Consider the following 15,597-nt stretch of genomic DNA (forward strand, 5'->3'; position numbering starts at 1 on the left):
GTGTGCCACGTGTCCTCGGAGCCAGGCCCGGGAGGGGCTGCGGTGTGTGGTGTTCCCGTCCTCAGGAGCTCCCTTCAGGCTTAGCTGCGCGCCCTGAGTGTCGCCCTGTGAGGGGAGTCGGGCGCTGGGTAGGCGCTGAGGGCTGAGATGAGAAACCGAGGTTTCGGTTCTGCAGCTAGCAGCGGGCGAGCTGAGTAAAGCTGAAGATCTCGGTCAGCGGGACGGAAGCTGTGCCTTTCCCTCTGTGATGAGGGCGTTAAGTGAGGCTGTAAACGCTTGGGTTGGAGGGAAACCCGGAGAAGGCGCTGCTGGCAGTGCGGGGAGAGCTGGTGGTCCCCATGCTGCCGCCACACACACCTCAGAGCTCATCAGTGTGCACGTAGAATGCAAGGGACACTGATAAAACACAAGTGGATTTCGATGAATGTGAACATAATCGTGCATAAAAGTACCGCACACCAGAAAAAAGTGATGGCTGTGACCATCTACGCGAAGCACGTAACTCCTTGCACTGCTCTTCAATTATTTTTCCAACAAGCAGCTCTGCAAAAAATCAGTTTCTGTAGTAAATCAGACACAGATAATACCCTTGAAGCATATTTGAGACATATGCTTAAAAGCCAACCTTTTCAGATTCTAGGAGTGGAACAAAAATCTTAGTCAAAATTCTAAAAATAAAACCCTGCATTTTAAATTAGGTACCCTTCATAAGTTGTGTGCTGTCTCATGCTAGAAATGTGAAATAGAATTTAAGGTGTATTCTTATTCCTTTCACTAGTGATGACAGTCTTGTGATAAAACTGCTTTACTGCATAAGAGGCTCCTAGAAAGGAGGCAGAGAATTGGACTAAAAGAAGTGACATAAAAGTGCAAAAGCATTACAGGGTCATTTAGGAGACAGAGTATCAACAGACAGTATTAACATCTGCATGATACCTTAATCTAAGGTCCCTCTGAATCCAAACCAAACCCATGGGTTCAGACTAATTTCTCAGAGATTTGGGGATGAGACAATTCAAGTCATACTGCATGCATGCTCAGTTGAATTTTGCAAGTTTCACTCCATTTCATACTTGCAACAACTGTGCAAACAGACACTGGAAAAACGTTGGCTTTCATTTTGACTTTGGCATGTTGTTGTCTGGCGCTTGCACACTAGTTATTTGTTCACATTTACCACAAATAATGACTAGAAACCTAACCTGCAACTAGACTGTTAAAGTAACTTCTGGAACGGTTTGTTTCCTTCTCTTTCCTCCACCCCCTTAAGACTTTTTGTCTTGTGGGATTTGTTCGCAATCTGCTAGATGAAGCTCTAAGTCAAGTTTGCCAGATCTAGGGCTGCATCATCGTTCAGCACATCTGGAAGTGGTTTATGGGCTCTCATTCCTTCAGTGCCGCGTCTGGACTCTCTGCTATTCCTCAGCAGCAGAGAGAAAAGAAAACCAGCACAACTCCAAAGTAAACTTTGAAGAGTTTGAAAAAGGAATTGAATCTTAAAACTGTTTCTGTGCCCTGTAAGGCCCTTGTACAGGGGACTTTAAAGGAGGACGATGGGCAAGGAAGCTTTGGCAAGAGTGCTTACATCTGTGGGCTATCTAGGATCCAAGTAAAAAGCTCTTCAGGAGAAAGGAGTCCCGAATACTGTGCTGCTTTGAAGAGGTAAAAAGACTAATTAAGCAGGAAATATCTGAGCAGTAATGTCATGTTTCTGAGCTTTCCCTTCTGCAGCCCCTTGTTTTATTACAGGATTTAGCAACTGACTTAGGGACTGCCAGGTCCTAGGAACTAATGTCTAAATTCAGGAAAAAAATGAGTAAATATTTATAGGAGAATAAATATTCCTTTCTTTAAAAATCAATGGCTAGTTAATCTGAGTTGCAGAGACTTAGGAACTTTGTAGTTTTGGGATTCAAACTTTTCTTATATGAAACTTTCTGTGTTTAGATTTTAAAGTTTAAAACATGGTTCAATGTATGTTGATTTAATCATCTCTGAAGAGATCATGAGGCTGTGACTATCCAACTTTCATTTTGCAGTGATCATCAGTGTTATTTGTGACTATTGTTACAAATTTAGTTAAAAGGCTGTAGTCAGCTCTATTGAAGTCAGTGAAAATTGCTACTGGCTTAAGCAAGGTTAAAAAGTTATTCCACGAGTGTAGGGATTTTTGCTGTCTCTCTCCTTATCTAAATGAATAAGCTTTTAAATGGCTAAGCCTACAATACTTGTGTAATGTGCATGAGAAGGGATTTCTAAGCAGCATTTTTTTTTTTTTCAACTGATAAGGTTGTTTTCATATCTATGTAAATTAATGCCACGTGAAGAGAGTGGACTGCTGGAATGCAGTCAAGTACTGCAGATGTGAAAGGAATCTCAGAAATATTCCTCTCTCTACGATTTAGTCATCTGTTGGGAGCTAAATATATGCAAATATAAGTGGTTTGTAAACAAAGCCACATCTTAGCTTTATTTATGTTTTTATTATCATTTTACTTGTTAGTCAAAGTAGAGGCTAATTCAGGATGCTCCCTCACCAGCAGCATTAACCAATGAGAGGTGGTCATTTTTGTGACTCAAGTTTCAAGAATTTTTGCCGTTTCGTGTTCCTTCTCAAGGAATGAGAAGGAACTTTATTTTAGTATGTGGATAGAAACTGCAGTGTATCTTTGTCTATACTGTAGCATATCTGTATGTATGTAAACAGGAAAAATGGGTTTTGATCTTGAAGATAGCTACAATAGTATAAGGGTTAGATCACACAGTTGAGTTTTCCTTCCCTCCTGCCCCAACCTCTGATGGTGGTTTTTATTGTTTGTTTGTTTGTTTTTTTTCATAAACAATACTACTGCTTCCAGAACTTAAGTGAATGTTGTTCTTTTTCCACAATTTTAGGGATTATGTTCTTTCCTCTCAGGTACAAAGTCATGGCCATTCTTAGGCCTTGCTTAGAAGTACAGTTTCAGGGAAGGGTACTTCTTTATCTTAAGCATCACAAATAATGTGCTTAAATACAACCCATTTTGCACAAGCTTCCCTTTTACTGTTGCTGGAAGGATACTGCTGTTAGAAAATCTTTTCACAATTACTCTAAAATTTTCTCATAGTCTGAAAGTCACTGCTCCAATGTATGATACCTATATGTTTGGGAACTGTATGCCAACAAAAACTTAGTATTTGTGATTGTTCTTATGTTTTAGGTGAGATCAGATATAAAGGTAGATGTATTTACAAATTGCATCAGTTGGTGTTTTTATAATTTTTGTACATTATTTTAAAACGTGTTAAAAATCATAGTTTTTACTGGTGTAGGTGATTGGACTGAATGTATTAAAACAATTCATTTCAGTCTATTAGTAGGTTGAATATTAAAATATCTAATAGCTCTGGCTCAAAATATTAGTTATTTGTTACAAGAAAGTTATTTACAAAGATAGAGTGCTTTTACTGGTTGATAATGCTAAACCTTGTCCCTGAAATATTTAACTAGTGTTCACTGCTTATATTCATGACTTTTTCCCTCTCTCTCTCTTTTTATTTTATTTTTTTAAATTTTACTACAGACCACAGTTCATATCCAACAGAACATATGGCTCTTTTAAAGAAAAGTAAGAAAGATTAAAAACATTTAAAATATGTATTTTTAAAAGAGGGCAGAGATGTGATTTCTCATAAAACTGTTCTAACAGTTGCATGCAAATTTATAACTAGTTTTGCTAAATTATATTTAACTTTTATTATCAAAATAAGTCTTTTCCTGTAAACTAAATCAGATAAGTACAGCAATAAATCCTATTAATTTAATATTACTCACTACTTTGCTGCATGAGACTGAGTGCAGGTAACTGCCAGTTTCATGTGGGTTGTGCCAGGAGCACCCAACCTGACTTTTTGAACAGAACTCTGCACGTTAATGCTGTTCATACTCAAAATTGAAATGTGGCCCTGAGAAATTTGGGATTCTCATCACCTGTTGTGATCAATGACTGAAAATGGACCGCTCTGAGTCTTCAGTTATACACCCAAAATTTCACTGAATTCAGTGGGCTCTTTCCTCAGCTGATTTAAACAAGTGCAGGTTTGGTGATGCATGCGTACCAATTTCAGCTTATTCTCATGCCTAGTTCTGGTTAATTGGCCCTTTTGAATCAAACAGTTCAAAACTTTGTTCCCTTCGCTCTTTTGCATGCCTTGAATATGTACCATCACCTTTATGATGGTACAAAGTAATGAAGTCAACCCAAAGAACTCCATCATCAAGGTAGCAGTGATGGTAGCGTATTCCTTCCCTGCCCTATCATTGAACTGTCTTGGTTAACAATTCACAGGTGGTTAATGTTGAATGGCTTAGGCTCGTCCAAGACAGTCTGGTAGGAACTGAAAAATCGTAATACACAGTAAGGTCTTTGCTTTTGCATGTTTTGTTTTGACTTACTAATTACAGTGTCAAAATGTTTATGTATTCTCAAATATTTTGGAACATACCTGGTTTGAATGGCATGCTGGGTTTATTTTTCTAGCACTGTTAGAGTTTTGCTCAAATATACCTTGAAGATCTGCATGTTGAAATCAAATAAAATTTTACTTGTGTCTGGAGGAAGCATAGGAGAAAGAAAAAGCTAGGTAAAATAATTAGTTCTTGAAGTCCTATGATGTAGCCAATGAAAGGAAGTTCCAGGTTTCTAGTAATGTTTAGAAACATTTATTTAATAGTATGAATAACCCATATGTATTGGAAACCTAATGATTTAGTGAGCAAACAATCCATGAAAATCAGGTAGTTGGAAATAATTGTAAAAGGACATTACATTTTTAGCATAATGTTTTTAGTTTGATCAAATAGCGAAAGAAAAAAACAGCAAATACAGGTTTTGATATGTACTAATTGCAAATTTGATTTAAAAAAGGTACAATTAGTACTCTAGCTTTTAGAGTGATTGTTAACAAATTCTCCCTTTTTTTTTCAGTTAACCAGATCTTACTGTTACTTCTTGTCTTAACTATATGTGCAATTCTGTACAACAAAGTTCACAAAGTGCCATCTGCATTAAAGAATGAAGCAGGTAAATGACTTCCATTTCATTTATGTTCCTGTTTGATATTTCTTACCTCTTCATTTAACATTTTTTCCTATTACTAAACCTGTTTGCCCTGCAGTAGATGAGCCACTTGAAATAAAATAGTAGGAGATTGATAGTACAATTAAGAATGGTCATCCTGATTCACATTTTTATCCAGATGTCACTGATGCAAATGGAAGCTGGTGTAGATCCTTATTTGTGCTGAATACTGTTGGAGTTGCCAAGTGATAATAAACTTCAGTTAGAACTTGCCCTTTGGGAATATGCTTGGCCTACTTGTTGATTTCAGATAGGTCATCAAACCTTGATATAATTTTCAGCAGAAGTTCTTGCTGGAATATTTATAGTGACAAAAGCCCGCTAGGGCTGGGGTGGTTGGACTAGTATGTAGTGTTTATACTAATAGCTTATTCACTGTTCCTCAGATAAACAAATTCTGTCTTAGTATAAACCATTTCTATTCAGTATGTTTTTGTAGGGCTGTTATGAGTTTAATGATTATGTTTCAACCAGTATAAATTTATTCGTATAATTTCTGTAAGTTAATCAGTGCTAGGGGTACAAATTTTCCTTAGCAGTGATGTGAGCTGTTTCAGTACTGTTCAGATTTTTTTTCCCTTTTATCATTAGCAACTTCCTGGTGGTACAAAATTTTGCACTATTCCTTTCTAGCCTGCTTCCCAAAGAAGTGAAGCTCATGCAATTACACCAGCTCTTCCACTTACTTCCTTCCTTTGAAAATTTTGGAGCCAGTTGTCCAATTTGTACTAAATATAACTGAGAAGTAGAAGTCTCAAAGGTATTCAAACTTCTTCAGGTTTCATGTGAATAAGCAGCAACATGGAGGACAGGTGGATTTGTGCTCCCGTGGAGCAGAAGATACAGAGAACTCTTTTCTATGTTCTGTTTGGAGGCATCTAAGAGCCCAGTCAACTTGCGTGTAGTTCTGGGTTAGCGACAGCTCATGCTGTGTGCCTTGGCAGATGTGGATGTGTAAAGGATGTGGGAAGGAAGTGGAATGAATGTGATATGATTCTACTGTTTATAGAACTATGAGCTCACTCATATGACCCAGACGCGATACAAAAAGATTCTCAATTTTCTATTATAATGCATAATTTTGTTTCTTGTAGTTGACTTGGAGAGTCCTGAGGAAATGGAAGAAGAAATCCCAGTCGTAATCTGTGCTGCTGCAGGCAGAATGGGTGCAGCTATAGCAGCAATCAGTAGCATCTACAGCAACACGGAGGCTAATGTTTTGTTCTACATAGTTGGGCTGAAGAACACCATCCCTCATATTCGGTATATAAGTGCTTTATTTTATTTCATGCTGTAATTTGGACCGGGTTGTTGTTCTCCTTAGCACGGTTATAGGCCTTGGAGGACTTTCCAGGAAATGTTTCTTCCTTTTGTAGGAAGAAAGTACTTCCTTTTAAGTAGTGTCTTGGTAGCTGTCCCCGGGATTCCCTACACATAGGAAAAAGGATCATTGTGCTCTGCTTAAGGCACTGGCTCTCATAAAGGGGTATGAAATAACCATAACATGCCTGTACTTGTACCTTTTTGCCTTTTGTTGATCAGCTGCAGAAGAGAGTGTGTAGTAAGGTAAGTAAGTACATACATGCTTGCTTGTCACAAGCCCTCTTTGTGGCACTGCACTCAGCTCATATGAAGCTGTGTCTTTAGTTTCAGAGCAGAAAAGCCTGCTGTCTAAAGCTAATTTCAGGTAAGGGGGAGTGGTAAATGTAATAAATAGAGGCCCAAAGAAGCTAGTAATGAAAGCATGTTTGGGTGTTAAAAATTGCAGACATTCTCTAAAAGAGAGGGAAATGAGAGAGGAAAGGTGTGAACCAAAGATTCAAAGATTTTTTTTTAAGCAGTTCTTGCCTCCGACTACTTTTGTAGCTTGTGTACTTACAATTTATGTCAAAGTGAAAAGATGTGATAAGCGGGGTTCCACAGAGAGTTTTTCCAATCCAGTTCATCAGTAACCTAGAAAATAGAATGGAGAATGTTCTCTATGACTCTACAGTTGGCGTGGAGTTGGAAGAGACAGAAGATATATTGAGTAACAATGATGAGCTGAAAACAAACTCCAAATGAGTTGGAAAAATGAGCTGTAAAACATGATGAAATTCAGTAGAGGTGGAAATAGCGGATTGTGTTGACTCAAGGTGAAGCAGGAGTTTGTTAGCACTTGCTAGATAATATGGGGACTCCAGGTGCATAATAACACAAGTACAATTTACCGGAGGTCAGACAAAAGCTTTATTACCTATGATTATAGTGAGAGAATGGGAGTGGAGGGATAGATGCTGTCTGTATGCTCTCTTACTGTGCATTTGGAGACCCCATATTCTTTGACACACTCATTTTGAAACCTACACAACTATAACTGATAACTGACCACACTATTGTGCAAAAAAAAGGGGAGGGGAAGGCATGCTTCATAGTGAGATATAGTTGTGGATATATATGACCTCTGGAGATGTGAGAAAACAACTTCTGATCTCCTAGGCATTTCTACCACATCAGAAAAAGTATGGCATTTAGTTTTATGTGCCTTACTTCAGGAAAGATTTAGAAGAGAGGTCAGAGTCGAACATCAAGCAATAATGACAGGAAATCTGACAAAATATTGAAAAACATTAGTCTGAAAAAAAAATATCCTCTGCTAAACTGTGAATATGTGACAGTCATCTTGAAGGACATAGAACTGTAAAAAGGAGAAAACTGACCTGTGCTTTAAAAGCATAGCAGATAGGATAAGATAAAAATGGTCTTTAACTATAGCATGAAAGTCCAGGAAGTAATATTTAATCATCACAACAGTGTAAAATGGGTTGTTTGTACAATGTGTGGAGTCTCTGTTTTTGGCACTTTTTATTTTTTTTTTTTAACAGGTTAAACAAATGTCTGTGTGCAATAGCTGTAGACATAAGTGATTTTGTCTTGGGGTAGGATAGATCAAGTGAGTTTCCAAAGCCTGTTATTTTCCTGTGAGTCTGAGTTAACACTGGAAGTACTCTCCACATGCTGAATATTTCTTTTTATCACTTCTTTTTATCACAGAAAATGGATTGAAAATTCTAAACTGAAAGAAATAAAATTTAAGGTTGTGGAATTCAACCCCATGGTACTAAAGGGCAAAATCAGGCAAGATGCATCACGACCTGAACTACTGCAGCCTGTGAGTAAACAAACACCACACAACACATTTTCAAGAATTTAATGCACATTACAGGTTTTTAAATGTCCTAGGTCTCTGTTCCACTACACAGGAGGGGTGCAACCCCCAAAAAAACCACTTCAGGTCCCAATTCTAAGCTGTCACTCAAAAAGGACAAGTGCATTGTAACAAGCTCCTTGCAACTTTTCTGTCTTGCCGGCACCTTACCTATTTGGTGGTATAAACTTTATGTTTTGAATGTGTTATATATTTAAGAATATATTTACAGTTTATCAGAGGAAAGATACAGTAGTGCTTCTTGTGCCTCCATGATGCTGAGTTGGCTGCATTCTGCTATGTCTGAGGTTAAGTTAGAGACTAAAGACTAAACTAAATGTTACTGGCTGTCAGAAGAAGCAAATCGGGTGTTTTGTTGTACCATCAGCACTGGTAATGCTGCGTCTGGAATACTGTGTCCAGTTCTGAACTTGTCAGTAAAAGAACTAATAGTTCTTTAAAAGAACTGATAGTTTACTAGTCAGTAAAGAGAGACTAATGCATTAAACTGCTTTAACACTTAGTATTTCCTTTTTTCTCCCCCCTGTTTAACAGCTGAACTTCGTTCGATTTTATCTTCCTTTGCTTATCCAGAAACATGAGAAAGTCATATATTTGGATGATGATATCATTGTTCAAGGTAAGCTGACATCCAAAAAGCAGTTTCCAGCAGAATTAGGATCAAAGTTACTGCAGCTTTTATAGTTGTCTGGAGATACGGAGTATAATGGAAAGTGAGGAAACTTCTAGGAGCATTGTACTTGGGAAAACTACAAAATTTCTGTTTATTTATTTAAAGGAAATTCTGAAGAAAACCTTCTCTTCATATGTGTTTTAGATAGTTGATTTTAATCAAAATTTGTTTTTAAATTGATTTTAATCAAAATCAACTGTATGGGTTTCATTTTATTTGGATTCAGTCAGTTGCTGAAAGATAAGGTATCAGGGTTTTCACTTGGATGCTGTAGTATGTTGTTAAGCGTGACTTGTGTTTCCTGCTAGCATTCAATTTCCCACAAATGCTGCTCCACTATGAGCTGCTTTATAAAATACAATTAATCTTCTCTGCCTGTCTCATTTTCTTTTGCAATAGATTTATTACAGTTTCTTCAACATCTATGGCTTACAATGGTTATCTCTGCTTTTTGTTTTTGTTATTCTGTCCTCAGTCATTAACAGAAATAATTAACTTTTTATAAGGTTCTTAAGTCTTCGTTTACACTCCATTTGCATGAACGCTTTAAGCTGACCCCACCTCTTCACCTGCATCCCTCCCTCATGTGCCTGCACACACAGAAAGGTGATTACTTTCAGCCTGAATTAGCTTCCTGGCATGACTTAAGGCAGTGCTCCAGCAGAAAAGAATGGGGTGGCTGGTGAAAGAGGAGAGGTAGGACTTTCTCTTTCATTAGGGGTGCCAGATTGTCAGCTGATAGTGTTTCTGGAGCCACAGGATAAGGGTGTAATTTTACATTACAGCTAATGGTAGGCTGCTGCCTACGGAAGTGGCCTCTCCTGTCCGCAGGCAGCTCCTGTCACTTCTCTTGTATCACACCTACAGTTGTGCAGCTGCGAAATAAGCTGACGTTTTCTGGTTGACCCGGCAGAAGACTGGCTATATAACAAACAAACAAAACCAACCAACCAAAAAAACAACAACAAAATTTGTTTTCCTCTTTGCTTGCTCACCCTTGGGCCATGTAATCACAGGGCCCAAAAGAGGGGAATAAAGATGGGCGTGTGGGGGTGGAGGCAGAGAGAGGGTGCATCTGTTTTGGCAGCTGTTCCTCATGTTTTAACTGTAATGTGAGACTGCTCTCTATCAGATGTCTCTGGAATGGGAGTTCTGACAGGGTAAGGAGTGATGGGGAGTTTCAGGGTTTAACTTTGGGACTGTTTGTGTGTTGGCCAGTTATTTTCTATAGTAAGTAAGAATGAAACATTTTGGGTGCCATCACATTTTTTTTCTGCTTTTTCTCTTGAAAAAACACAAGTTATTTAGAATCAGGACAAAATACCTATTAAGGCTTGTTAATCTTGAACAATTACTAGCTGCCACATTTTATTTATTTATTTATTTAGTGGGATGTAAGTTCTATCCCAAGTTTTCCAGCTGGCTGGTGAGTTTGGAGAATTTTTCTTTCAGAAATAGTAGTTTCACTCTTTGCAGTATGAGGAATGTTTTCAGTTTCTAGTCTTTTATTGAGGTTTCCTGGTAATAGCAGCTTTACTTCTTCATGGCCTACCTGTGGAGAGTGCTCACCTCAGGCTAATGGGCCACGTGTGGCCTTCCAACCTAATTCATCTTACCTATGACCTTTGCCAGTAGCTTGAAGGGGTTTGGATACAGACTCCCCTAATTGCTGTAGCTGTACAGTGGTGGTGCTGTGCTTCCCACCTGCCCTGAAATCCTTCTGGCACAGTAGATATGTGCTAGTCAGATGGTGAGTGAGACATCATGTGTTACGTTATCTCCCTCCATCAGGAAGGAGCTGGGAGGTCTGGGAAGCCACAAACGTGACAGGCACCTTTCAGCTGGCCAGTGCTTATTAGTAAGCAGTGTGAAGCCAGGTGTCTTACTACAAGGTACAAACACGGGAACAGAGGAAAAAAATGATCTGTGCAGGAAATTGAAGAGATATTTCTGAGGGACTGAAGTCATTTGCCTGTACCCTCTTTCTCCAAATAAGAGCTAATTGAATGCATAACTTTGTAACCAGCTTCTTAACAGTGTAATCAGCTGCTGCTTCAGCTGATCTTGGACATTTGGACCAAATTAAGGATGTATTGAATACCGATGGCAATAGCTAAAGATAGACACCCATATATGGGACATAAACTTGAAAATTTCCCATATAGCAAAATTCAACCTTCATTAACATCTCAGCTATCCCCTAAAATTAATATGTTTGTAACTAACATGTGAGAAGAGAAGTTATCCTATCAGCTACATAGCAGTGAATAGGTTTACTCTTAAGCTTTTCAACTCTGTGTAACCAGGTGACATCCAGGAACTCTATGAGACTAAGTTAGCTCCTGGACATGCTGCGGCTTTTTCAGATGATTGTGATCTACCTTCTACACATGAAATGGTTAGAAGTGTAGGCATGCAGGTAAGGTGTCATTTTGGAACTCTAATCATGAATGTATTGACTCATAAATGTAACACGATTTTATATATTTTCCCCAAAGTGAAAGTGTTTTTTTTTTTTTTTATTTTTGTACCAGTTTTACAGATAATTAAGAAGAATTACTAATCTAAGAAGAACTACTTTCTGTAGTAACTCTGTAATGATATGGTGCTATGCAGAGTTGCTTCCTGTAGTAGTTTAAATCTCTGTTGCTCTTTGGATTCTACTAAATTATGTTTGGTATTTTATTAAGTTAATTTTGCTATCAGTAGATCACGAGCACTTCTGGAGTATTAAATGAAGCCACAGTATAAGATATTTGTATTAGTCGAATTGGGAATGAAACTCAGCGAAAGTGTTTGAAAGCAAATTTCTGAGTTGCGTTCCCCAAAACTGTCAGTCCCTCTAGCATTACAGTTGCACAAGTATAAAGATACCTCATTTAGAGTAAGCTACAGAAAGAAAAAAACGTGGTGAGGAAATTTTTCACCTCCAGTGGGACAATACCATGGAAAAAGCAATTCAGTAGCTGGGCATACCTTGCCTTTCAGCCCCACATCACATGGCAGTTGAGACAGGTAATCATCACAGAAACTCAGCTTTGGAAGCGCATACTTAGTCTCCATGTGAGCAGCATAGAGATGTGTTTACTCTCACTTTTATTGAGATTCTCAGGGGATAAACATACTTTGAAACTTTCTTTTTTTAACTTCCCAGAACACATACATGGGATTCCTGGACTACAGAAAGCAAGCAATTAGAGATCTTGGCATCAGCCCCAGCACCTGCTCCTTTAATCCTGGCGTAATTGTTGCTAACATGACTGAATGGAAACATCAGCGGCTTACAAAGCAGTTGGAAAAGTGGATGCAAAGAAATGTAGAGTATGTATAGAGAAATCTAGCTTTGCACTTAACTGTAAACTGAGTATTAAAACTGTAATTTTCTGTTTGTAAGCTCTTTAAAGTTTGCAACTTTAAACTTTATTTTGTTCTGTGAGATACCAAAGTAACTCATGTTCCAGAATTTCCATGTGGTTATATCTGATTGAAAGTGTACCAGAAAATGCTGCCTGGAATATTAGTCTTGTGTTTATCGCAAACCGCGCTTAATCCTGAGGGACACTGAGACCATGTGGGTCTTGTTTTGATCCCACCTCACTTGGGACCAAGCCACTCAAAATCTTCCCTTCTTGAGGCCACTTTAGAGAAGAAGGAATGTTTTCTTGTTTGTGTGGGGTCTCTCCTACTGTAATGTCAGCCAAACAGTAATCGGACACCATATTTCTTAAATAACAATAGAAAACGCTGCTTTCTCTATAGACAGACCAAACTTGACATGAAGATAACTTTTTGGCTTTGACCACAAATAAGTCTTGAACACAGTGAAACAAACACTGTTAATTTTTAATGTTTGTTGCTAACCTGCATTTGCAAACTTGACATTTACTTTCTTTCTCTGCAAAGAGTTAAGTTTAAATTTAGTAAAACTAAATTGAAACAGCTTAGCTTGTGCTTTTGGACTGCCTCCACTACTGGTTACTTTCAGAACTGAACAAAGCAGGAGACACAAATGATAAGCATGTGACTGAATGAAAAGCTAAATGCCTGTGCTTCTCACTCCACTTAGGTAACGTTCTGAGAAGCTATTGCTCTGCTTTTTAAGAGCTTGAAAAAAATCCATGAATATTATCTGCAGGTCTTATCTACAAAGATGATTTTCGACCATAATAAAACATTCCTATTCCTTTTAGCTGTGTTTTGAAGTGACAATGAAATAAATTGCTTAGTTAGCAGCTGAAACTCACAGTTTTGGAGGTTATGATTTTTATTGTTCTGTAGCCTCTAAGCACCTCTTGATACTTCCCAGGTTTCCGCCTTGCTGGGCTAGACAGGTGACACGATGCTCCCATGTGCTGACTGGCCAGGCCTTAAGCACCCTGTGGCCAGACATCTGGCTGCTACCTCTTAAAGCCTCTCCTCACAGTAATGTTTGGCTTTTTCAAGCCCTGGAGTTTTCACAAACTTCCCAGGAAATTAATATCCTTTAGATGTTAGGTTATACAGATCAGATTTGGCAGTCTAGTTTGAAGTTAACTTACAGGTCTAATAGTTGGGCAGGGGGGCGAAGGGGAAGGAAGAGAGAGTGAAATACATGGAAGCATGTACATTTCCTTAGCAAACCAAACTAAAATATGTTTAATTCCTTTATGTTGACAGGTTTTTTTTTCCTACTTTGATTTTGCCAGCCTCATAGACTACAGGCAGCATGTGGAAGTAATTGGCTTCATGTTGGGCTTGACTCCCAGTTTGCTTGGTAGCAACAATCTACTCAAGGAGAATTGGAGTTGCAAATGCAAGCAATTAACAGCATTAGAACAGAGTACACTGAAAATAAGTCTGTTCAAAATGCTTTTGAATTTTACCAGAATACTTACATTTTTAATTTCTGATCTCTGTGCCAAAGGCTCTTTTATTGAGGTTTTGAACACTTTGCTCTTTTGCAGGGAAAACCTCTACAGCAGCACCCTCGGGGGAGGTGTGGCGACCTCTCCAATGCTGATTGTATTTCATGGAAAGTATTCTGCTATTAATCCTATGTGGCACATACGGCATCTTGGTAAGTTTAGCTTTCCACCATTTGCAGCTTGAACTAAATAAAGTGAGAGTTGTTTTTAAGATTCCAATGTAGGATGTTACATTACTTTACCTCAACACATTACTTTATACCTCAGATCCAAATTACGTAATCCATGCTTCCTTCTTTTCCTCTAACACTCACTAGTCCTGCTTGCTTCAGGGTAGGGCAGAATGTGTGCGTATCCCACTGGTAGTCGTTAGTCAAATACCTTAACAGGTCAAGCAAACAGAATAGTTGTACCCCTGCAGAAAATACCCAGTAATCATTAAATTGGGTAAGAAAAGAAAAAAAATAAGTACCAAGGAGAAAACTACGTGATTGAAGACCAACTATCTATATTGTCCTAAACCATGGAAAGAATATATGAAAGATGTGAATGTAGTCACAGAGACTGAAAAAAACCTGACATTTTTAGCAGCCACAGTAGAAGATCATGGGATGCCCGGCAGCCTTTGTGTAGTCAACGTTCTGAAGGCTGTAGTTAGCATTCACCTGGGAATGGTGAATTATCCTGAGAAAAAGATAATAGCTTTATGTAATAAAATGAACGGTACAAGGGATGTTTTTGTAAGCCCCAGATATAGCAAGATGTTGTTGAGAGGAAACTGAGATTTTTCAGATGCAGAACTGAAGGTGTTAAATTGAAAAATGCTGCTCTATCATACAACTAGGTGTCTATTGACAAGTAAGTGGAACCATACTAATCAGACTTATTTTAATAAAACAAAAGTTTAACTGTGTAGTGTCTTCCATTATAAAAAACTTTTTTTTTTTTCCATGTACCCATGCAGGCTGGAGTCCCGATACCCGTTATTCGGAACATTTCCTTCAAGAAGCTAAATTACTTCATTGGAATGGGAGATATAAACCTTGGGACTATCCCAGTGTTCACACCGATCTCTGGGAAAATTGGTTTATTCCTGACCCTTCAGGGAAGTTCAAATTAACTCGTCCTGACAGCTGATACTGAAAACACTTAAATGCATTTATACTTTGTTTTGCAGCATGCAATAGTTTGAGAAGCAACATGTCAAAATGTATAATTAACTGATTTTAGAGAACTAAGTATTTCTTAAATATTGTCATAAAATGACCATCAGTTTTGAGGGCTTATGGGTGGAGAGGGAGGTGGGAGAGTTAGTTACAGTTCAGATTATCCTGACTTTCAAATAAGGTGAGGAAACAAGTTTACTTGACAATGAAATACTTTCATTAAATATTTACAGAGGTGAAATCAGACAATGTGTTTTAATGTATGATCCTTATTTATAAGACTCCAGTAGCGGCTGACAGAAAACCGACACAGGAAATACTTGCAATATTACATATAAGGTGGCTTTAGCCTACTAGCCCCAATTAAACAGCCCCAAAATAAAACTTATGCAGCCTTTTAATATGTAAAGTTCAGTTGCTTGGTGACTATTCTGCAGTGTTTCTCTGCAGAATGCTGTACTTGTGCAGACTGTATTACATACACCACAGTGTATTTAGAGCACTGCTAGCAAGATGCAAAAGCACA

General features: G+C 38.2%; 1 protein-coding gene across 4 annotated transcripts; it reads left to right on the plus strand.

Moving 5' to 3' along the window:
* Positions 1-118: 118 nt before the first annotated feature.
* GLT8D2 (glycosyltransferase 8 domain containing 2) lies at positions 119-15,450 on the plus strand. Of its 4 annotated transcripts, none has more exons than XM_040560452.1 (10): positions 119-1,662; positions 3,564-3,608; positions 4,968-5,063; positions 6,215-6,383; positions 8,154-8,271; positions 8,863-8,947; positions 11,308-11,420; positions 12,156-12,322; positions 13,945-14,057; positions 14,870-15,450. In XM_040560452.1, exons 2-10 carry the CDS (start codon positions 3,590-3,592, stop codon positions 15,040-15,042), a joined length of 1,053 nt encoding a protein of 350 aa, XP_040416386.1. In that variant the 5' UTR covers positions 119-1,662; positions 3,564-3,589; the 3' UTR covers positions 15,043-15,450. The 4 variants fall into 4 exon arrangements, with proteins under 4 accessions (XP_040416386.1, XP_040416405.1, XP_040416397.1 ...); XM_040560471.1 differs by lacking the exon at positions 3,564-3,608 and adding an exon at positions 5,754-5,880 and having other exon boundaries at positions 1,276-1,662; XM_040560481.1 differs by lacking the exon at positions 119-1,662 and adding an exon at positions 5,754-5,880 and having other exon boundaries at positions 3,592-3,608.
* Positions 15,451-15,597: the final 147 nt, after the last annotated feature.

The sequence above is a fragment of the Cygnus olor genome, chromosome 1 (genome assembly GCF_009769625.2).
Source record: "Cygnus olor isolate bCygOlo1 chromosome 1, bCygOlo1.pri.v2, whole genome shotgun sequence".
In the NCBI taxonomy this organism is placed as follows: Eukaryota; Metazoa; Chordata; class Aves; order Anseriformes; family Anatidae; genus Cygnus; species Cygnus olor.